The sequence below is a fragment of the Triturus cristatus genome, chromosome 4_1 (genome assembly GCF_964204655.1).
Source record: "Triturus cristatus chromosome 4_1, aTriCri1.1, whole genome shotgun sequence".
Classification (NCBI taxonomy): domain Eukaryota; kingdom Metazoa; phylum Chordata; class Amphibia; order Caudata; family Salamandridae; genus Triturus; species Triturus cristatus.
Window position 1 is genome coordinate 318809534 of NC_140585.1, and position 24446 is coordinate 318833979.

A 24446-nucleotide genomic window follows, 5' to 3' on the forward strand; every position below is an offset into this window, starting at 1 on the left:
TAAAACTAGCATCTGCTAGAAAGCATTTCAACAGTTATCATCCAGTTTCATCTTATCCAAGTGGAGCGTTATATCTCATGATGCAGAAACCCAATATCACATAGCAGGCAAATGGCCAGCCCATGCTTGAAGAAGTGGACTTGACGAAGTAGGTGATCCAGGGAAAAGCTCCCCGGTCTTCTGCACGGATCACACACGAGGCATGGAAGTGAAAGGACTGATGAGACAACGCATGACGGGAGGATGCAGTAAGTAGAGGGATCGCCGGCACAATGTACCGCTCACAGCCTACCTTATACAGCCGCGGATTAAGCACTATTCTGAGGACTAATGCCAAAGTGCTTTGGGGGACTATAGGCACACAAACTGGGTGCAAATGCCATGTACGCTGCTGTGGTACTTTGTAATAAGGGCCCATGACTACACTCTAGTCTGCCTTCTGGCCCTGGCCTCGTGTGAGATCCAGTTTTCTTCTCCACCCTGGCCTCTGCCTTGATGTTTCCTGGCACCGTACAACAATCAATTAATTGTTTGAATATGTACTTGTACTTTGAAGTCGAGATTAACCTTATCAGGCTTAATACCAGTCTAACCCACATGTTATCTGTAGTCTGCAAAGGCCAGGAAAACATTTCTGCTTGGAAGGGTGCCATATTCCAAAGTAATTGCTTTGCAGGGCAGTTTACATTGCCAAATTGTCAGGCATTGTACAGCTTTGTTAAGCATTTTTTGGATCGATTTTTGCATCAAGGGTTCTGCTCCAGTTTGTAAATAATTCCCAGATTATACACATTTAAACAAATATGATTTAAACCAGGAAACAAAATCGCAGGGCATGCATGGTGCACGGTCTCATGCTGATTGGGGAAGTCATTACTGTGCCAAGTCACTTGTCCTCAATGGCCTGCCCAATGCGCATACTGTCGCCCAATACACTTCCACAAACATTGCCTGACACCGACAATGAAAGGACAAGATTACGGTGCTTCTTCAATGCCAAGATGTAGGTTTATTTATTTATACTGCATGTAGATATATTTACATAGAGCATTTGCACTGCTGATGAGATGCTGAAGTGCGATCAGTGAACGGCGTTTGCATGCTACTCCCTAGGCATACTTGGTTGGAAGGGTGTGGGTTTTTAGTAGAGTTTAGAGGCTGTTGGTGAACATCTCACTGATTTTAGGCAGAATGAAAGTTGGATGAACAGTTGTTTGTTAGGAAGCTAAAAATTGTATAGCAATATGCCGTCTACCAAATATATATATGTTAGTCCCCAATGCATTGCATCTTAAGAGGTAGCAGAGGCCAAGGTCCTACATACTACATTATGGGCACTTGTGTATTATATAGCAAAGATGCAATATGGTATGCCTTTGCTAATAAGTGATAATAAAGGAGAGAATAGAAAATAAATACCTCCCAGAAGGCAGAATTATGCAACAACTGAATCCAGACGTAACGGAAGTACTCGTATGTGGGAAATAGCAACGCACACAGATACCAGCCTGGCCTTCAGGCTAAGGAGAAGGAGACCCATTCCTGAACTTTGCCAAAAGCTTAGGAATCATCCTAACTGCAGATCTTACTCTGGAACCCATGCAAACACATTAGTGAAATCGTCAACCAATATGGTCAGAATACTAAAAAGGATATCCCCTTTACTAAACTTCTCCACCTAGTTCCTGCCAAAGTCGTCCTTCCGTTCTCTTGCCTGGGTTACGCAAACAGTCTATGCCTAGAAGCCCTGATATCCCTCCTGAATTACAATGGGAACAGTACTGAAAGCCATGCTAATCCTAAACTTGAAACCCTGGGACCACATGTGTCTAACCAAACTGCATTCAATGTACTGTACGTAACACATGGAATAGGCACAATATTTCTTCAACAACATCATCAGCCATGATGTCATAAATAATTATTAGCAAAATCCTCAGCACACGTCTGCAAGGTAAAGTTGAATATTGTAAGAAAGTGGGTTTCTGTTGCAGTAACCCCCCCTTTTCTTTGCCTAATAGCTGATGCACTTTTCCTTGTTGTGCCCTGGGCTCCTGCCAATCAGGTGCCCAGGGCCTGTGTTCCGTCCCTAAAAACTGCCTAACAGCCAAAACCCAAATTGGCAAACCCTGGCCACATGTCAGCCTCTGGTAAATGGTACCCTAGGTACCCAGGGCAGGGACGTAACAAAGGCCCCTGCAGCCCCCGCAGTGCGGGGGGGCCCCGCGCTCCAGGGGCCCCCTCAACAGGAAGCCTCTTAATGAATTAAATAGCCGGCACACGACCTCTTAATAAAATGATGCGCGCCGCACGCACGCCTGGGGGGAAGCCCCGCGCTCCAAGTGCCCCCTCACACTGACTCTTAAATGGCCGGCTGGCGGCCTCTTCATAAAATGGTGCGCACGCACACCAGGGGACCCCGCGGTCCAGGGGGCCCCCTCCACTCAGCAAGCAAGCCACTGCCCTCTTCATGAATGAAATGGCCGCTGGTGGCCTCTTAATAAAATGGTGCGCGCCGCATGCATGCCTCGGGGGCCCTCGCGCTCCAGGGGCCACCTCACACTGACTCAGCAAGACTTTCATGAATTAAACGGCCCGGCCGGCTGGCGGCCTCTTAATAAAATGGTGTGCACACACGCCTGGGCCCCGGCCGGGCCTCCGGTGGTGCGATGTGCAAATAGTGAACGGGGCAATTAAGTGATTTGCACCGTCACACACACTCTAAATGGTGTGCGCCTCTGACTACACTGAGGCTCTTTATTAATTTATTAATTTGTGTTGGGTGCGCGTGCGTGCGGCGCGCAGTTGTCTGCGCGGGTGGGGCCGGGGCTAATGACCAACCAATGCCATTTATTTTGAATTTGTTGTCGGACATGCGCATTGCGGAGCGCCCGCAATTAAAAGGGCGCGTGGTGGTGAGACTTGTGAGCCTGAGGTGAGCGAGGGCGAGGCATCGTGACACAACCACGCTACAACTAACGCCCTGGTCAGAGACTGAAAAGGACCGTCACCAGGCCATAATTTAAATTATTACTAGCCTCTGCTGCCTGACTAGCTTGCCTTTGCCCTGCCTTTTGTGCTGCCCGGCCCCGCTCGCGCCTGCCTCTGAGTCTGAAGCTGCAGGCCAGCCCTCAAGTCATCCTCGTCCGGTCAGGTGAGTCTGTCCGAGGCATGCAAGGGGGCCCCCTGCACTCCAGGGGCCCCCTCGCTCAGCAAGCCTCTTCTGCTGCTGTTCATTATGAATTAAATGGTGCGCACGCCACGCCACCCGTGACCCGACCTCTTATAATAAATTAAATGGTGAGCACGCACGCTGGGCCCCGGCCGGGCGTTAGAGGCACTTTATAAATTAAATGGTGCCTTGGTGCGCACGCATGAAAGAGGCTGTAAATGCAGCCAAAGGAATTGTGTGTGGGCGCGGCACTGCAGGGTGGCCAGGCTGTTTATTCATTCATTGATTCGTATACAGACGGATGAGGACAGCTATATGATGAGGAGATATGTGTCCCCTACTACAGCACATGCATAACCTGTAGAATTCACAAGAGTCAGGGGCAGATTTACGAACTTTTCATGTAAACAAACACAGCAAGCAGTAGAGCTGCTGCGTTGTGCTAAAGGAAGAGAGTACACACAGTTTCACTGGAACATAAGTAGGTGAAGGGCATTAGGACTCCTGTATTGGTTTGTTTGTTTCAATAACATTCAATAACGTCTAAGTAGTGCATAAAATCTGCATTAGAATGTTATAGGAAGAGAGAGGACTCTTCGATTCCAGGGTCTTGCAGAAGAAAGCTGTAGACATCTTTTTCTTTCTGAAGGCAAAAGGAAGACACACCATGCTCTAGACGGGTTAATTGCCCAGCTTGGAGATGCAATAGCTTCTGAAAGCACAGACAGAAAAAACAGCTCATTTTACGGAACAAAACCTCTGTTGTTCCGATAAGGTGCGGAGGTAACAGCGAGGCCTTCTAGCCTGCTCCTTTTGGCGCTAAGAGTAGCTTATGCAGAGACAGAAAGGAAGGTGTTGAAGAGCCGATGCAGAAAAATTCTGATTTACTATTATAATGTTGCAATTAACAGCATGACTCATATTCATGCAAATAACTCAGCTTGCCCTTTGTACCGTAGCTCAGTCGGCGTACAGGTCTTTCCACTAAATTTTCTGTAGGCTGCCACCTCCACTAAATACTTTTTTTTTATCGACTCGGGCTGCACTCCCCTGGTGCAGACTGGTTTTTCAAATGTCCATGCATCTTCTTTTTAGCCTGCGTTATCTGTGCGTCTGTCCATGGTTGATCATTTGCCACTATAGCTGATTTGCTTTTAGAACTGTCCGCTCTAAAATCAACAGTTGTTAAAATTCAGCAGCCACTTGAAATACAAAGTTTCTCTTGCTACTTTTTCTTTCTGTGCCTCCTCTGAAAGAAATGCAAACGTTAAGTCTCTCAGGGGTGTCCAACATAGGTCTAGGAGAACCGGATCTATGCAAGATATTCAGCTTTTCACGCACAATGCAAACAAATGCAATTTAGAGTCATTTTATGTGGATGTCGTCTGTTTGGATATCCTAAATATTTGGCAAGGGTCTGGCCCTCCTGGACCTACCTTGGATGCCCCTGTATTTTCTACAGCGCAATGTCTGCCTTTCCATCATAACGCAGTCTTGAAGTGGTCCTTGTCATTGCTAAGGTGCAAAGGATTAAAAAATACCCAATGTAGCTATTTTGAGAACAACTGACTAAGGATGCTATGGTTTGCTACCAAGTTGGTAATATGCCGCCACCATTGACTGTAATATTTATTAGAAAGAGAAACTTTCTCCAGCATGTGTGTGTTCTTGACACCACATTGCCAGTGCAGCCCATGCCATTGACAGGAAGTGTGGGTGGGCATATTTATGATATAGTTTTACAGTGGCTGAAAGTATTGATAATGTGGTCATAATAGTAAGAAGCATATTAGTAAGGTGAATTTTATTGACATCAGATTAGATTTAACCCCTTCAGCGCGGCGCGGATTACCGCGCTGTGCTGAAGGTTCTACTGCGCGGGCGGGGCCATGACGGAGTGGTTCCGTCATACGCACAGCGCAACCGATGCGCATGACGGAACCGCTCCGTCATGCGCATCGAAGGGGTTAAAAAAAAAAATGTTTTCAGAAAAGCTGTTTTTTCAAAATTCTGACTGTAAGGCCCTGGGGTGCATGGGTGAGGCTGCCTTATGTGTTAGTTAGCTTGGCATGGCTTTCGGATGCCTGATTTCTTGAATGACCCTATAAGGGGCAGGACTCAATATTTCAGTGCATGCCTCAGACCAGCCCTGTTTGATGTTGCACCATTGTTGTTTTTAACCCGAGACAGAGTGTAGTAGATTGTTTGATGAAAGTGCGACTCTAAAGATTATTTTGAAAATGTAAAAAATCTGTGATCCTGCTGTTTTAAATGAAAGGTTATATTAAACATAAAACTATGAGAGCAACACTGTAAGAATCGGACCGCCTTATAAGAGCTGCTATGTCATGTATGTTGGGTTATGGTATAATGAAATTGCATGATATGTTATGTTGTTCAATAGTATGGTGTACCAAGTTTTTCTATGCGTTACGTTGTTATGCTTTTATATTGTGTTATGTAACCGGGCTGTGATACTACATACCATTGCTGATTTAAAGAGTGCTGTAGGCAGATAGAGGTCTACTTAAGTGTGCTAAGACACACGAGGGAAGGGGGTGGGCACAAGAAGGCTTATACAGCCAGCTCCCTTGCGTGGGTGAAGGGCACCATCCGGCAGTTTTCCAGCTGCATCGCCTCAGTCTTTGTGGGCAGTGCCAGCACCTCTGAGGCATATTTCCACTTGAGCAGGAAGTGGACCTAGAACTTCTTTGCATTCTTCCTCTTTGGGGGTTCTGTATTTCTCTTCTCAGTGAGAGGTGGTTGGAAAGCGTTGCTTCTATTGGGATGTTTTCAGTGTCTGGTAGACCCCAGTTGCGCAGGCCGCTTTCCAAATGAGGCTTGATGGGAGCTAGGCTCCGCCTGGCATTTTTCCTCTCTCCTGGTATCCTGCTTCCAGAGGGGTGTTGGCCCTTGACCAGCTCCGGCCCAGCAGCTATATCAGACCCTCCGTTCAGACCATGTGGCTTCTGTCTGCCACCCACGCTCCACCCTCAGGTGCCAAACATTACAGACAAAGCAGTGACCTTTGATGGAAAACATGCAAAAGAAAGAGATACAGATTTAGTGGTGCTTCTCTGGTCTATTTTCTATGTTCTCTGTAAGAACATGGGTATGCCTGGGTATCCCTGTGCACTGTAAGGTCATAATTTACTATGTTTTAAAAGTCCACTTGCAAGAGTCATGCTGGCTCGCTACGTACCATAGAGGGACTGGTCTTATAAAATATGCCAGGGCTGCTTTGGGTTCCCGGTCCGGCCCTGGCCTGAGAGCCTTGACTGGGTCCAGAGCATGGGGACCCCCTCCATGTACTTTGCAGGGGGGCCCCCTCAAGTTTCGTTACGCCACTGACCCAGGGCCTTGTGACCAGGGAAGGCCTCTAAGGGCTGCAGCACTCATTGTGCCACCCTTACAGGCTCTGTACCCTAAAACACACACACTGCTTTTGCAGGCTGAGTGTCTGGGTACAAGACAAAACAGAGAGTCGACATGGCACACATCCCTGTGTGCCATGCCCACAACCTACACTGCCCTGGCATACATCAGCCACCCCTCTAGCTGGGTGCCCTATGCCAGTGATGTGGGTACAGAGGCAGGAGCCCTGTGCCCCTACAGTACCCAGGTCCATTCCTGGGTCCTGTAAGTGCAGTGCTGCCATCTAAGAGTACATGGTGCTGGGAGCTTGTCAAACACGAACTCCACAGCACCATAATGGCAGCACTGAAGACTGAGAAGTTTGGTATCCAACTGCTCAGCACATTAAAACCACACTGATGCCAGTATGGGATTTAATGTACCAAGCACCACAGAGGGCATCTTAGAGAGGCCCCCTGAAACCTAAACCTACAATCCACGTCTGTTCTGAGGCTGCCTAGGCTGCCACACAGCAGACATGTTGCTAGACCCCTGGGTAGGAAAGCCCCTGCTCTCCTGGGTCTGCAACAATGCACATCCTGGGCGAGGTGCTAAATCTCCTCCCCCAGGATGGGCAGGGGGAAGCTTCAAAGGCATGCCGCCTCTGTGAGCTTCCCCAGGCCACTGCAACCCCCCACTCTGGCGGGAAGCTTGGCCGGAAACCCCAAATAAGGACAGGGGATGTGCCAGCATGCCAACCCCACCCCTCAGGTGAGGGAGGCGAGGTGAAGCACATCTCCGGGCTCTCGCCATCTTGAAGATGGGAAGCCCTGCCCAATCAGGACTAGGCTACTGCCCCCCTCCCACAGAAGAGAGGCAGGATAGGGGGTGTACCCACCCCAAGACAGGGACCCATTGGTCAATGCCCTTCACCTACCTGTAACGCCCCTAAATCTAGTACTTAGGGGCACCCTGACCTTCTTTCCCCAGATTCCAGATTCCAAAATCCGAAGAAGAGCAAGAAGAAAGAAGACCTGCCCTGCAGCTGCTAAGAAGAGGAAGACACCAACTGCTTTGGCCCCAGCCATACCGGCCTGTCGACCCTCGAACCTGCTCTTGCTCCAACCCGGCATCTCTTGTGGCCAGCAACCTCACAAACCCCGGAGGACCTGGCTACCTTTTGACTCTAAGCCCACTGGGACTCCCATGAGTAGAGGATCTACTCAAAACCTACTTCTAATCCCTGGCAGCAGCCCGGAACCGCGAACCCAGCACACTCTGCACCAGCCAAGCCTGGCCTGTGCCGGAGTGAACAAAGACCACGAGGACGACCCCACGGTGACTGTGACCCCGAGTCCGGCACCCAAGGACCTTCCTCGACACTCCTGAAGAAGCCTGCAGCCTCAGAACTAGGTGCCCCCCCAACCGCGATCAACAGAGGGTAAGATTTACCGACACCAAAAGGCACCCCTGCACCCGGTGCCCCACAGCCCCCTGTGCCCAATCCCGGGGTACCTACCTATCCTCCAACTACCCAACTTACCTCTCGAAGTGGTGGTGGCACCTGAAGAATCTTCGTCCCCGAGCTTGCAGTCTTTTTCTAAACCGGAGATTTCCCATTGAAATCAACTGAGCGCCCGAAGGCTCAAAAGCACCCTGCACCCAGCCGCCCGAGTGGCCCTGGCAGTGCAACCTCTACACCTATCTACTTCCCCACTTGCCCTGAGTAAGTGACCAGGAGCCCAGCTCCCACAGCCACGTGGCCTGCTAGTCACCAACCAAGCTACCTCTCATAGGATAACATTGGGCCTAACTCTCTCTGCACCCGGCTGCCCTTGTGTGCCGCTGAGGGTGAACCAACTGCACCCACCTGACCCTGGGAGACCCCTGAGTCTATGCCCAGAACCTTAACTCTGCCAGTCGAGTACTTACCTTTAAACCGATAACTCAATTTTCTCCATAGGGTAACATTGACTGGCTTTTCCTGAAATTTCTTCTAAGTGTGGACTTTTCAAAACTTAAAATATTCACCAAAAATCAGCCGAGTAACGAAAACGAAAATACTCACCTGCTCTTAGGTGAGGTCTCAGTGCTGGATCTTGGGGCCCTGCACTGACTCTGAAAAATACTTACAACTGTACTTACCAGTAACCAATTTTCTCCCATAGGAAATCATTGACTGTTTTTCTGTGAAATTTCTTCTAAGTGTCAATTTCTGCAATCTTTAAATCGTCTTTAAAAATCATATAATTTCTGAAAACGTAATTACTTACCTGTTTTGGATAAAGGTCCCAGTACTGAGTCTAGGCACCCAGAACTGGATTACAAAAGTAACGAGAACATACTGTACCTGTAACTTGAATTTTCTGCCATAGGGAATCATTGACTGTTTTCTATGAAATATTTTCTAAGTGTCAACTTTTAAAATAGCAAAATATTGTCTAAAAATCACCACAGTAATTAAGTCGACTTTCATCACTTGATTCCAAGTACTGACCCAGGACTGAATCTAGGATCCAGTCCTGGAATTCCAAAAGTAATCCTAAAAGTAATCTGTGGCAAATAACTTGAAACTTCCATTGAACTCAATGCATTATTGTGTTTAAAATTGTGTTTCCTATTGCAACCACTTGTAACTTTCTACAAAAGTCAATTGCATATTGCAAAAGTATTTATATAAAGCATCGCATTCTGAGAAAGTATATTTTAACACCTATTGTTGGTTCTAAAATAAAACAAGCATATATTTTTTATATATAAACCATTGTCCTAGAGTTCAGTTATTGAGAGTGTGAGACCATTTGCTGGCTGAGTGTGTGCAACAAATGCTTTACACTGTCCTTTGATACTGCCTTACTGCTCGACCAAGCTACCACAGAGAGTAAGGTTATATCCAACTTTAGCCTCTGCCAAACCTCTGGAGACTGTGGACTCTGTACACAAAGTACCTATTTGGGAACAGTATATACAGAGCCACTTTCTCACAAATATCAGTAAAAGTCTACACAAATTATAAACACAGTATTTGAAATCTTCTTTTTCTTTTATTCTTTTCTTTCTGTTATTTCATAACGTTCTCAATCAGCCAACACGTGTTTCGTCGCAAACACTGGGAAATCGTCCCAGGACTTTCTCAAGGCTTAAATATCATAGGTAAAGATTTTCCATATGCCCATTTCGTACTCGAGGACCTGATAGATGGATTGTTTTACTGATTGACAACAACACTTAGCGAAGTGCCTCCATTGGAAGTGTGCAGTGCTTTGATTATGAACAGTGTGAATGAAGCAAGGATACTAGACTTGAGTGCAGTATGACGTGTGTGGGATGGAATTTTCACCACATGGTAAATCTTTACCTTTACCTCACCTACAGCACCGTAGCTTGATACTGCACAGAACGGATATATGTGTGATTGTTTCTAAGTGGCGCCGACATACCTAGCATTATACCACTGATCTATAGAATCTGTCATAAATAAAGCCTCTGATCCAACACATTACTTCTAACTGGTGTGTCCACTTTTTAATGAAACTCAACTTAGAAGCCAGTCATCCTCAGTCCAAGCTATCCAACTGTGGACCTCTCTCGCCCTCTAGATGCTGAAACTGCAAAAAAAAACGGAGTTCTATCATCCTGCAAAAATATTACATTCCAGGATTTCAAGTCCTTAAGTAATCTTCTGCCTACCAAAGAATTCACCCACCAATTATGGAACCACTGAACCACAACAGAAAGGACAAGACAGTAGACACCCCAAATGAGGATGCCCTAATCAGTGTATGGTTGCATAAAGTTGCATGGCATGTAATCTATATTTCTCACACATTCTATGAACAAGCATAACAGCAGTGTAACAATCTCATATTTTTAGATTATATTAATGTATTTTTAGAATTTTTTTGAATGAAGGAAATTGTGTATGAAATATTGTTATGGTTTTAATTAACTGAACAATAAACTATTATTATTATCATTTAAGTCGTATTACAACCACACATCTTTCCTACCAAATCAAAAATGTCAGCCTTTATTCGCTCCAGAAAGGACTCCACAATTCCACACTAGTGGCTGCAGCATGCTATGAAAATGCAAGATTATATAACATTCAGCCTTTTTTTTAGAAATACTATTCTTCAGGAGCTCACCTTTACTAGGTTTATCCCAGCCTGCAGACCGGCAGATCGCTCAAAATTTCCTTCCAACTTCAAGTACTGGTAGCTGCAATGGAAGATAAAACACCAATATTACACATCATCAACCAGTGGAAAAACAAGATGGTCTCTTTTGAGAAGAAAGGGCCACCTAATGAGATCTAGACTGGGAAACAATATGGCTACGATGATTGGAGGTTGAAGGTAACACTTCTATGAAGATGATCAACTTTTACATTGCTGTCTTTTTAAACAAATATTTATTGAATCTGATGAGCCAACGATGAAGCCACTGCTGTAGCCCATCAGCCAGTACATAGAAGTTAGGACTATTCATTTTCTTTTTTACCATTGTATTTATTGAACGTGACTTCATTTCTGAAGTCTCAGATCTCCTTACCTCGTAATCCAACACACCCACACCACCTCGAGTGACTTCAACCTCCCTCACAACACAAGTTAAGAAAACAGGAGAAACCCTTCTCAGCTTTATGGACACCCTCACCGTGGTACAGCACGTCACCCAACTAACACATTACAATGGCCACATCCTCAACCTAATTTTTCAACATTATCAACAATCCCAATGCAACCACCTGTACTCTTGGACTGGATTGACCACCTCGTCAACCCTATCTCCCTGCTCAACATCCTACTAACAAAAGTATGTCAACCCAAAAGAGAAGAACACACCTTCGGATTCTTCAAAGACTTCTCCATTGACAACCTAATGCATGATCTCATCTCTTGCCCTGCCAACTCCACACTGGATGCCAACACAATTCTAAACAACTTCAACCCTTTTTGGAAAACCATGTAAACATCCATACTCCAATGAAAACACAAAAGTGCAAGTCAAAACTTTCAGTACCCTAGTTCTTCAAAGACCCTGGTGACAATGAAAGGTCCACCCACAGAAAGAGAAACAGAAATCCAGATGACCTCATATTGAAGTACTCACACACATTACACACAAGTACTATACCAATACAGTCAATGAAGCCGCCAACAAAAGAAGAAAACGTTTCAAAACATTCAAGCACTGCCTGGCCCTCCAATGCTACACCTCACAGACAAGTGCAATGCTAGAAACCTCTTAAGTCAGTGAAAAAATACGTAAGTTCACATTGACAACACCAGGTTTGCTTCACCTATGACGTTCACCCCTTCTCATAGAATCCCTCAATAGTTATATTTTAAAGCCCTTTCTCTGAAAGATCGCAATGACATTCTCAACTTCTTCAAAGCCAGTTCCTATGAAGGTGATGTCTTAGCCACGTCCATCATAAAAGCTTTCCCTGTGGGAGCTCTCTTGTGCCTACTCACCATTGGCCACACCTTTCTCACTCAAGGCATCTTCCCAGAATCTCTCAAGACAGATTTTCCCATTCTTAAAGAATGCAAGGAGTTTCCTCAATGGGGAACCATCCTATAAAAGGAATACTCAAGCACTCTCTAACTCTTTTACTTTATTTTCCGTGTAGACCCTGGGGCCCTGCTGTGTTTCATGCAAGTACCACTTACATACGTACATGGCAGAGTGAACATGAATGCCACGACTGTAAGGTATCAACTTAGGTGACTTCTTTTAACATGCTATATTTATTGAACCTGATAGAGCCTAAAGAAAGGCCCACCACAGTGGCACACCAGCAGCAGTGGGTTAGTATTTCTATTTGGCCCCAGCCAGTAAAGGAACAGACTGGGAAGCAGTATTTTCACACAGTCCCCAGCTGGGTCAGAGCATGAAGCAAATTGAAACATCTACAAAGTTTCCTTCAGAAAGCAAAATTAAATAGCTCTGACGGAGTGTTCAACAAGTGCAAACCAAGTGCAAATTCCACGCAAAAGTTGCCTTTAAACTGTCCTCGACGAAAAATGTCTGAATTTTGGTAACTCTGTCCTGGAAGTGACCTGCAAATCTGCCCTTTTCCCTCTAAAATCCAGTTTACAGCAAGACTTTTAAACTTGTCAAAGAAATCTGACCACATCTTTCCGGTCCTAATTGAGTTACACTGGCTCATTATTGAGAATACAGTTTAAGCTGGGCTGTCTACTCCACAAAGCAGTCTACATACGATTCCTCCCTTACCTGGTTAATCTACTGAAGATAGCTGGTGGCACAAGAAAGTTCAGAAGCAAATATAAACTTCTTCTCGAAATACCCTTATTCAGAAGCTCTCATATTATGCATCAGTTATTCCCCGAAGCTGCCTCCCTCCTCTGGAGCTCTCTACCTGCAGAATTTAGAAAAAATGACCTTTGAGTCCTTCCGCTGCGGCCTAAAGACAGATCACTTTCGGATACCTTAGATCCACTGACTCTGTTGTAATGTTGGTGTGGATGTTCTTAACACACTTGACCTCTACCCTTAAACTGGTTACTTGGATACTGGTGTTCTCCCTCCTCCTTTCAATTAACTGCCTTCAGGTTACCCCCTATTGCTCTTCTGCTTCTCTCCCCACTTCTTCCCTTTACCCACACCATCCCTCCCTCTTTCTCTTGGCGCCTGCCCTCTGCCTTACAATCCTTCCAGACCCCTACCCCAATCCCTCCTCTTCCCCTTCTTCCCAATGTTCACTTTCAACCACTTTCCCAACCATATCACAACAGAATAAAGGTTATAGTCTAAATTTCACCTGTACACCGTCTGTCCCAAACGTCTTAATCATGCTCACTCTTTTGGGCCAACCGAAAAGACCCAAATCGATACATACAAATACATAAATTTTGAGGAGCACAACACTTGAGAAAATCTAAGGAGATCTTTTCAGAATTCACAAAGCTTATACATTATTTGTAATAGAACATATGACAGCAAATACTTTTAACAATCGTGTAATAAACACATTTTTTCACATCCAGATTGTTTTTCCATCATCTCAGTCAGTCAGTCAGAAACCTTTATTCGATTCCAGATGAATCATAAAAGTTCACAGGCGGTATAGACTCCGGCTTATCATAAAAATCTTCTAATCCTATCTTATAAAAGGTTTGCTTAACGTAACGTAACCAAGGGACCGCCATTGCGTTGTCTAAATTCATGCAATCTTTTAAGACAAGTCAGGAGAAATTAAGTTCCTCCGAGGACCAAATTTTCCCCCATAAAAGCAGGGGTGCCATGTGTATTCTATCTGTGATATAATACATACCCACCTCGAGTCGAAAAATGATGTAGGGGAGCTAGACGGGATAAATAAGAGTCTCTTCAAAAATTTGTTCTCGATTATTTGAATCTGAGTGCTCTTTTGATATCCCCACACTCCTGCACCGTAAGTTGCTCCTGACAAACATTTTGATTTATACAGTGTTATGAGCTCTGCAACAGGCTTATGGCCAAGTTTGGCTGCAAATCGAAACAACCCCTCAATAACTCTTGAAGTTTGTTGCACCCGGGATACTAAAAGTTGATCCCAGTTTAAGTTAGAGTTTAAAACATTCCCCAAATAGCTAAAAAAAATTACCTTCTCAATAACTGTCCCATTCACTGTATATTTTCGTGTTTTCGTTAATTGTGGCCCACATACCATCATCTTTAGTCATAAACTAAAACTAAAACAAGATGACATGTCCAAGATGAAAACAGCCTACGCGTTTCGTCCCTAGTCACATGGGACTTCTTCAGGGTGACGCTCAATATTGCGGAAAGTTTTATCTGCAAACACCAGGTGTTTCCTCTGTAAGTTCAATGCCTACTAAACCTGCCAGCAATGCAATCAATTTCATTAGCAGTGTCCTGTTCCCACCCGCGCTCTTTAAACTCCAATAGTCAGGCAATTCCGTTTTATTTCTTTTAGAAGTCCTCTTTCATCAGGCCTCAATATGAATGGCCCTTCCTGCGCATATCTGCGCCTAGAGAAGCGTGTTCCTGTTCCTCTCACGTATCAGCCACCAGCAGTGTCACGGTCCAGAGTAGGCTGTTTTCATCTTGGACATGTCATCTTGTTTTACCTGAACACTTAAGCACTTTATGAATAAAGATGATGGAAAAACATCAGAATGTGAAAAAATCTGTTTATTACACGATAGTTGAAAGTTTTTGCTGTCACATGTTCTATTACAAATAATGTACAAGCTTTGTGAGTTCTGAAAAGATCTCCTTAGATTTTCTGAATTTTTGTGCTCCTCAAAATTTGTGTATTACTTTCCCACCCATACTCTACCCTCCCGCTTAGCATTCCCCTTGTTCTCGTCTCTCCTGCTTAGCATTCCGCTTGTTCCCATCCCTCCCGCTTGACATTTCGCTTGTGCCCATCCCTCCCGCTTAGCATTCCCCTTGTTCCCTTCTCTTCCTCTACTGGCATCCATCTCACCTAGTTCCCCCTGCTTCTTCCCTGCCCTTCCCTTCCTCTTCCATCGACCTCTCCTCTCCTTCTCTCATCTTCCCCCCCTTTCCTGGCCTCTTCTCACCCTGCTTTTACCTCCGTCCCTACTCCAGCCCCTCTCCTCAACTCCTTGGCTGGAGCTCTTCTGCCTCCTCACTTTTCCTCCCTCTCCCCTTGCCTCTCCTTATGCTATCCCCCCCATTAAACCTGCCTGTTTCCTCACTCTTTTCCTCAGTTCCTTTTGATTGTTCACTGTAAGACTCTGTGTCATAGTCAATGTTCTTTGCAACACGCATCTGTAAATTATTGGTCCTTATGCACTGGATAAAACTGTGATCTAAACAATGGCGGATGTCTCCAAACACTATATTGATAATTCCATCAATGAACAAGCTCTCTTCAAGCAACAACTTGAATCTTCAACAAGTCTCCACAGCAACACCCACCTCCGAAGCCACACTTGAAACTAATCTGAATTAAAGTACTTCAAGTCAGCACTAATCCTTTAATTCGTTCATCCTCTTTCCATCGGATTATATCATTTATTATTGTTTACATTCTAACAGGCATGCTCCTTGATGCTCGAACATCAAACACCACTTTCTTGGATGTCCCTGGCTAGCTGTTGCCTAGCTATGGAAGCATTTGCCCTTAGCAGGCACTGCCGATCATCACCAGTTGTGTAGATCATCTCTCAGCTTACATACCTCTCCAAGAAACACACCACCCTTGCCTTGTTGCAAATGGAAAAGACACGGTCCAAGTAATCTGCCTCAAAAACCCTTACAAATCAACAGAAGTGAAGAACTAAGCTCCAGAGAAACCTCAAATCAGAGGATAGCAAAATAATTTTTTTAAAACAATTCTTATCACAAAATTAAACCAAGCACATGGTTTTAGCCACAAAATAGTTGATTTCACATTCCTAACACGAGCTGAGGCTGCTCCATCACTATTGTATACGAGATATTTGTGCAACAAGAGTTGTTGGAAAAAACACAGTTCCTGTGAAGCCGCTTACAATATGGTCCCATCTTCCATCTAGATTCCTTTGAGATTTTCTCTGAAGTACCTTCTTTCCCACTGGCCTCTTCCAAGCTTTTCTTATTAATGACCAGTTCTTTCACACAATTCAGATACAACTCTCTTAAAAGAACTTTACCTTGATCTGCAAACACAAAGATGTCCCACCTTAGTTTAAAAAAAACCCAGCTTTTAGCCAGTAGTTGACCTGTGTAACTAGAAGGACCACTGCCAATTTTTCTGCATGATATGAAAGAGGGGAGAGTAGTTGGCCTAACGGTTAGGGCGCTCGACCTCGGACCTGGGGGAACTGGGTTCGAGTCTCAGTAATGACGCTAAACATCCTGTGATTCTGGGCAAACCACTTAATCTCCACGTGCCTAACAAAAAAAAATGAATGTGTGTCCTCATGTAACGTGACTGGTGCTATGTAAAGCGCTCTGATACCTGATTGGATTCGGGTCAAGTTTGCGCTATATAAAATTCTGGAGAAAAAAAAAAGACATTTAAGCTGAACATAAATATTGGGAAAAAGATGAATTGCACGGGGTGGATGAGTCGGATCTCTCCCAGTGACATGCCATGGGCCAGAGGTCTGGCAATGTGTAAAGATTAAAAGCGCATTAGCCTCATTTTGCACCCAGTGTAAAGACCAAAGCATAAAAGTGGTGACCGACAGTCATAATACAGATAGTAGTATTACTGCTCTTTTGCCAGGCGTCGTATAATCAAATAGGTCTGTCCTCAAAAAGGAGTGCCGGCACCCATAACCTGCAACCACTGAGACAAATTAAGAACTGGAGTAGCCTGGGACAGGAAGATCCCTTAGGCTGAGGTTTACTGCATGATTATGCCTAACTGCTCCTGTGCTCCTTTGATGCCACCATGGTAATGTATATTTTCCTATACCATGTTTGACAGCATATTTAAAAATATAAACATAAAAGTATAGATTACAACAAAAAAACTCATTCAAAAATTACAATATATTTTATCTGAGGAAATATGTTTCAGTTGGTAAGGTGAATTCTGTATTACGTTTTCCTCTGTAATCTACCTTATCGCGGCCAACCTCCTGTAACCTGGTAACTTACCTGGGTATGGATGACCTTTTTAAAGCTGCTTCCACATCCATGTCCTGGCTACTGTAATCTGTGATGATCACGTTGAAGCGCTTGTCCTCCGTGACGCGGTACAGCTCCTCCATGTCATAGATGAACTGTTGAACCCAGCGGGCCTGGTTCTTGACTAGAAGTGACAGAAGTGAAGTGAAAGGTTAACAAGCACCTGAAAAGCCTCTAAAACCCTGCAAAGGTCAAGGGGTGCATGAGAAAAGGGAGATAAGTACTGTTCTTACGTGTTGCTACTCGTTGTGTTACCCTTCCTTTAGTAACAAAGGGATATTTTGTAACATACTTCCTCCTTCAATATCTACGCCCAAGTGCAATCTTTTACCGCATCTCGTAGTCTCTTCTCTGCTCATACGTGTTGACCTTTGGTTGGCTTAATTCGTAGTCAGGCATGGACTTAACCAATGCTCTCAACTTCATTGTGAGGGCCATCAGTGTCCCATGTGGCACAATGCACTCTGCAGTGTTAGAAGCATCCCACTCCCAGACACTCAATGACACCCTAATGTTAAACTGTTTTGACGTTGGGATTTTGTTATTTTGGACCAAATGGTAAACAAAATACTCTCTGACCCTGCGTTCTTTGCATGATGAACACCTCCCAATTGTTAACATTCAAGTTCTTTTGCCGTTCTGAACTGCAACCTCTCTTTCGAGCGACATATAACGAGGTTGCGAAGTACAACCTACAAGATATAAACTGCTATGATGTGAACAACAACATTACTGCAACTGCACTGGTCGCAAAATCTATAAATAAATAAATAAGAAAGTGGCCCCATTATGAGATGCAGTGGGCCACACTGGGTCACAATATACCAGAGTCGTGCAGCCTTCAGCCTGTACTAGAGACTAATATGAGGTTGGGAGACAAAGGGGAGAAAGAAGATGAGCGGACAGTCACTGGTGGTAGAGTGCGTCATGAACTCCCAGTGTCAGACTCCATTTGAGAATGTTAAGTTAGCCTGTCTGCCTTTGGTCCACATTCAGCATGTCGTTATCACTTGCAGAACTTGTGAAACTCTCATTTCATCTAAATAATGGTTTTATTACACTATCAGGAGACACAAGGCTGACACAAGATATGCAGTATCTAGGTCTTTGGGTTAGACAGTAAACGTGTAAGATAAACGTAGTCCAAGCTGACATATCTTCATCTTGCTACTTTAGACCGCTTTCATCTCAGATGTGCTATTCTAAGAACGAAATCTGGTTTCATTACCACTGCATCCTTGAACTCTTTAAGGGACTGTTAGTAACTCATGAAGCACGGATATCACGCAAACGGGAATGCTCAGCGGGTTGTGTGGGGCTACAGAGACTTGGCCTTCCCTATTCAGCGATGGGGTACCGAAGTCCCTGGACCCATAGGTAAGGAATCCAAACGTTGAAGACCTGGGTGCCAATCCCCAGGCAATGCGACCCCCGTCTGCCTTCCCCCAGCTCAACTAGTGTGCTGCCACTTGCATCCGAGTTGAGCTGGGTCTCGTATCATTGTGCTGGGTCTATGGGTGTAAGTGCACGCCATTTGACCTTTACTTCCATCCACACACACATTCACACACCCTCTCTCATATAAACACGCTCTTATCGAAAGCATGCACACAACATGCATTTAAAAATATATTCAGGTTACCTCAGCAGACAGGGAGGGTCATATTCCAGCTAATTGTACTCCATTCTTTATTACACTAATATATTACAATATACTTAACTGTTAATGTAATAAAAAACTAACAGAAAACAAGGAAAGTGAACCCCCAGCCGATGTCCATTAGGACTGGCTGCCCCTGTGTTCCTGGCACCGATTTTGCCACCTCTGAAGCCCGGGGAGGCTAAGACAGTGCCAGGGGTCACAAGGGACAAGCCAGAGTTCACAACTGCAACCCCTTGTGACCCCTAAATGACGTCCATGACTGGGCCTCATGTCCTTGTGCTAGATCTCATATCCTTGTATTAGATGTCCAGTCCTTGTACTGGTCTTTTGTCCTTGTATTACATCTCATAACCTTGTGGTAGCTGTCATAGCATTCGACGGTTTTCATATCCTTGTAACAGATCTTATATCCTTGTGATCGCGTACCCATGTACCGGTGTCATATCCTTGGGCTAGGACTCACCCTTGGGCTGGGTCTCACACCCTTCGGCTGGGTCTCACACCCTTTGGCTGAGTCTCAAAGCCTAGGGCTGAGTCTCAAAGCCTAGGGCTGAGTCTTACACAATGGGGTGGGTCTCACATTTTTATGCCGGGTCTCGTACCCTTGGGCTGGGTTTCACATCCTCAGGCTGCGACTAACATCTTTAAACTGGTTTCATATCTTTGTGCTCGGTCTCGTATTCTTGTGCTGGGTTTCATATCGATGTATACTAATTATTATTCCATTTCTAATGTGCACTAGTACCAGTGCCACTAGAATTATGCGGCAGCGGATCATCAAACTAATCACAAACTGCCTGCTTCTGATACGATTCCTAAAAGCGGTGGCTTGCCCACATGGATGGTTGCAAAGGAAGCTTCGGAGGCAACTTGGGTTGTCAAACATTCGGGGCCCACAGCTATGCTGGGATTGGTGGGCAGTAAAGTACAATTGTGCCATGTTTGGAAATCACAATAAGACCATGGTAGTGGAAGAGACCACTTAATCAGGCAAATAGCACAGTTTCCAACTGAGAATAGATATGAAAAGATCATCAGTGGTAAGTGGCAGCCCCAAAGGAACTCAGCAGGAGCACTGTGTATGAAGAGAAAGCAAAGACTAGAGGACAGAAGGCGAAAGGAATGTAGAGGAAAGAAGAACAGTAAATAAAGAGCGAGCAACAGAATATACAGCTCGGAGCCCATTGTGAGGAGCTAGCTTGATGTGTGCTAATTACAAACATTACTACATTATCTGGAAATCAAAGTGAGTCGCCTTTAGAATTACCACCTACTTACCATATGAGCTTCAAATCTGATGTGCTTCTAAACCTCTCCTTTCCCATATATTTAGCCAGAAATCAATTGGATAGGGAGCAATCTTCCCCAAATGCACCTATTTTAATTGTATATGGTATCATATTTCTATCTAGTGTTATCGCCTCATTGTGGTTTGAAACACTTTTTCATAACAAACATTCGGAGAGACCCCACCAACCGTTCCCTGGAAAATATCCTTTATATTTACAAAGCTGAAAGACCGAACGTGAATTCAAATACCCCATGCGCTAAAATATTTCCAGACAATAATTTGGAGAGAATTTCCAGCCATCCGGAACATTGTCATAATATTCTATTCCCTTTTGGCCAATGTTCCTGCACACTGCACTTAAAATGTACTCTGCCAAAAATGTCCAGTTGAAACCCATGATACGATGGCCAACCATGCATGGTCATACACATGGGCATGCATAAGTGGCCATCAGTTTTCAATCTTTATTGGGTTGGGTTTTAAAGCCCATTTCACGATGGCAGCCCATGCTTGCACGTCTATGTATGATCGGCCATCTTTGAATGGTTTCAAAGCTCATTCAAAGGCAGGTGCTGCTTGCAGTGACTGTGCAGGATCCCGCACACTGCAAGTGGCAGTGAGTGCTTGGTAGCAGGACCTGGAGAGCATCAAGGCCATTGCAAACAATTTAAACAACTGGAAAGAAATATGTTTTCTTCAAAATGACAGATTGGCCCACAAGTCACTGGCACTGAAGAAGAATATTTTGTGCGCGTTGACACATTGGCATAATGCTGCCATTTACAAAGAAGGGAACCAATGGTTGAAGGGGGTAAGCCACTGCCCCATGTTGTAGTGGGTGGAAGAAAAATGTCAATGAGACCACAGTAGACCACTAGAACAAGAGGGCTGACTGAAAGCGTGTGTGTGTGGTGGGGGGGAGGGCACAAGCGCACTGATAAAAACAAAGGTTGAAGTTAAGTTATAGTTAGCAGTGTTAGAACACCTAAACATATGTTTAAAACACCATCAGAATTGCACCTAAAAAACACTGTTATGCCCCAGCTATGGTTACAAAACACTGAAATTTGCAAGTTATGGTTAGGAACACAATCAATAACTCACACAACAGCCATGCAAGCCATAACTCTCACGCCAAATGCAATGCACATGACCTCACCCTTAATGAAAGAAACAGATGCAATTACAAATGTTGCAAATCATTTTACAGATTACCCTTACCACTTTGTCAGAGAGAATTATGAATGTTGTATCATAGTTGTTTCTGAAAAGGAGGTAAGAGTAATCCGCAAGATGATTTGCAACATCTGTAACTGTCCCAGTTTGATTATGTGGTTTACTTTAATGACATTCTGCTTTTAGGTGTTGTTATTGATTTGTATATACATTTTAAGGTCATAAGCATTTGGTGTGCATTTAAAGGCGCCTCTGGATAATATAATAGGGTTTACAATCCTGGATGGGCATCAATCATAGTTGTTTAGTGCTGCGGGCTTTTTTTTATGCCAGATGGCCATACCTGGTACAATAAGGTGTACAAAGGCCTGGTGGTTCCAGGAGAACCCCACCGGCCAGCATAGCTGTGGCTCCGTTTGTGCCTCTAACATCCGCCGCCGCTGCCCCCACAACAGGTTCTGCATTTTCCTGGCTTCCTCCTTCTCCTCTATGTAGCTGCCCTGCCACTCTTTTGCGAAAACATACTCCGAAAGGCGGACAGTTCTGTGTCCCTTCTCCAGCAACTCCAACTCTAGAAGGTAACGGCTTCCCCTGACACGATCCACACGTTTCTCCACATTAACGATGCGCTGAAGCTGGTATATCCTGTAAACATAGGACAGCAATGAGTTTCTTACTTTGCAAGTATCACATCTGCCATTTTTAACCAAACGGAGGCGGAGAATGAACTGCCACTGGATCCTTGGTGGTATTTAGTTTCCTGCATATCTTCTATTCACTCTACACCTGACTCATCCCACACCACCATCATTCTATCCACAAAATATGTGGATTAATTTCTGTGTTTTATATATATTTTACTTGATACAATTGGATCTTGCATAGCCCTGGTCTTTCTGCACAATGAATGTGAGAGCAAAAGAGAAGGAGTGCATTAGAATGATTGAGGGCTACAATAAAACTAAAGGCAAGAGAAAAAGTAAAGAACAAATATTACATAAGAGTTAAAAAAACAAAGTGAAAATGGCTGTACACAAATGAAAACGGTGAATACGAAAGAGAGGGAATGAGTTGGCAAAGTTGTACGTTTCTTGTGCTTCCAGCTCAGTCTTGAAATCTGCCAAGTGCGGACTTAGATTAGAGAGAAGACCCCTTCTCAGCCCCTTACTTTACAGAATAAACTGGCATGCAGCTGCCCTAAAACAAAATGGAGGTATTTGAGAAACTGGAGTGGGGACTGTGGAGTTTGAGAATGAGTAATTGTTGTTGTTGTCTTCAAGGCTGAATTTCTGATCTGTAGTAAGAAAGCAATAAATAATGGTAATGGGAAAGAAGTGGAAGTGAGATGATATTTTTTTATAAATACAGATCTATAGGGAACTTCTTTCTACAGCTGGGCAATGGCTGCCCACTGGCACCCAATCTGAGAAGGCACCATGACACCATATACTTACCCTTTGTTCCTCTGATTGAGCTTCTTGAGGAAGGCTGTGGTGAGGTCTAAGGCCTCCTGCTCCTTGAGCAGCAGGTTCCCAGATGTGTTGCACTTCAGGTCTATCCAGTCTGTCCTGAGAGCATGGAAATCCAGATTCATCAAGCTGAAGGTCTGACCCCAGTTCACAGGCTGGTCGAAGACGGGTGGATATTCATACTGCTCATCTTCGGCGTCGGTGTCCTCTTCATCTTCTTCTTTATCCTCTTCTTGCACCAGGGGCTCTTTGGGTTTCTCAGTGACTTGCTGGTCATTGTTCTGCCCTATGACGTGCCATTCCAACTTTACTTTAGAATTTAGGTCCCGATACTCAGGTTGCGGTGAATCTCTATTCAGCTGGGCAGTGATAGCTGCCTCGACTTGGTCGAGCCATTGTTTACGTTGTCTCACCCGCTGAGTGCTCTGGACAGCCAATTCCTTAGTGGCAGGAGCTTGGGTGGCAGAGATACGAGGCCTAGGATACCTCCTTGTGAGGTTGGATGAAAGGTTCTTGCTAAGTCGAATAGTTGGATTGGACTGGTTTGCGTGTGTTTCCAAGGGGCTGTGGAGTACAGGCTCTTCAACATTTCTATGCACTGCCCTTTTCCTTGATCCCCGTCTCCTAGTAGAGTTCTTATGCGTGCCTATGACTTTCACTGTGGTGTTTTGTGAGTTGTCTTTGACCCCAATAGCCACACGATGCTTCTGGAACAGCTCTTTGCCCTCAACATCTGTTGCGTTTATCGTCTTATTTGTGACTCCATCATTCATTTTAATAAAGCTCTTCTGATATTTCTTTCTGCGCCGTTTCTTACTGCTTTGTGGCACCATTTGAGGTTCTTCCACTTCTGAGAGGAGCTTTCTTCGTCTACCCACAACATAGTCCTCTTTCCCTTGGGCTTGATCTTGGGTATCCTCAGGGTTCATCTGGTTTTGCATCTCTTCATCTGGCAGATACTCTGGAGCGGGAGGTAAATCTTCATTTATCTCCTCTCTATCAACATACTCAAACTCATTTGGATTTACGTCCACCGCTCCTAAGATAAGAAAGAACGATAATGAAGTGGCATTACCAAACACCTCAGCATAAATGGAGCACAGCCCAACCTAGCATCTAAAATGTATCACATGGCGACTGCAAAAATCATACACCTCGACTCAACACCATTGACACACATTCCTCTAATGCATAAACTGCGGCTGTATAAATACCTTTTCTCTAGCCCATATAGATAAAAAGTTACAAAACGTATTTGCCACAAGGGGTGCGGCACAGATATGTAGACTTTGCAAATGTTAAATGGTCACATTTCTGTTGCTGATTGCTGTATTCAGGGATTCAAAAGGTTATGAGGCGAAGCTTTTGACCAGATAGCATTAATGCCCCCTCTTCACAGCCTATTGAGGGCCTTTAATCTGCACCATGAAAATAACCATGACATGTTTGATTAGAATTAAAACAGGGTAGAAATAATGATTCCTTCCTTGGCATTTTAATTCACTCTGCACTATAGACACTTATCAAAAAGCAGATATTTCAAGAGAAATACCAAACATTTACTTCTCTCTTTCAAGTCTGGTATTTTGAATATTCCGTCGACTGCTAGGCAGACATTACACACACTTTTTTTAATTGTCATTTACGTAACACAATACAAAGATGTACATTGAGAACAGAGGTTGAGTGGCATAC

The 24446-nt window shown here is 44.5% G+C and overlaps 1 protein-coding gene across 2 annotated transcripts in view; it reads right to left on the reverse strand.

Moving 5' to 3' along the window:
• B4GALNT3 (beta-1,4-N-acetyl-galactosaminyltransferase 3) overlaps positions 1–24446 on the reverse strand; it is a 549958-nt gene that overhangs the window by 23283 nt on the left and 502229 nt on the right. For both annotated transcript variants that reach the window (XM_085652267.1, XM_085652268.1), the window contains exons 14-17: positions 22737–23790; positions 21626–21927; positions 17123–17276; positions 10675–10747 (exon numbers count right to left, since the gene is read on the reverse strand). In XM_085652267.1, coding sequence (XP_085508393.1) covers positions 10675–10747; positions 17123–17276; positions 21626–21927; positions 22737–23790 — 1583 coding nt within the window. The remainder of the gene's footprint in view (positions 1–10674; positions 10748–17122; positions 17277–21625; positions 21928–22736; positions 23791–24446) is intronic.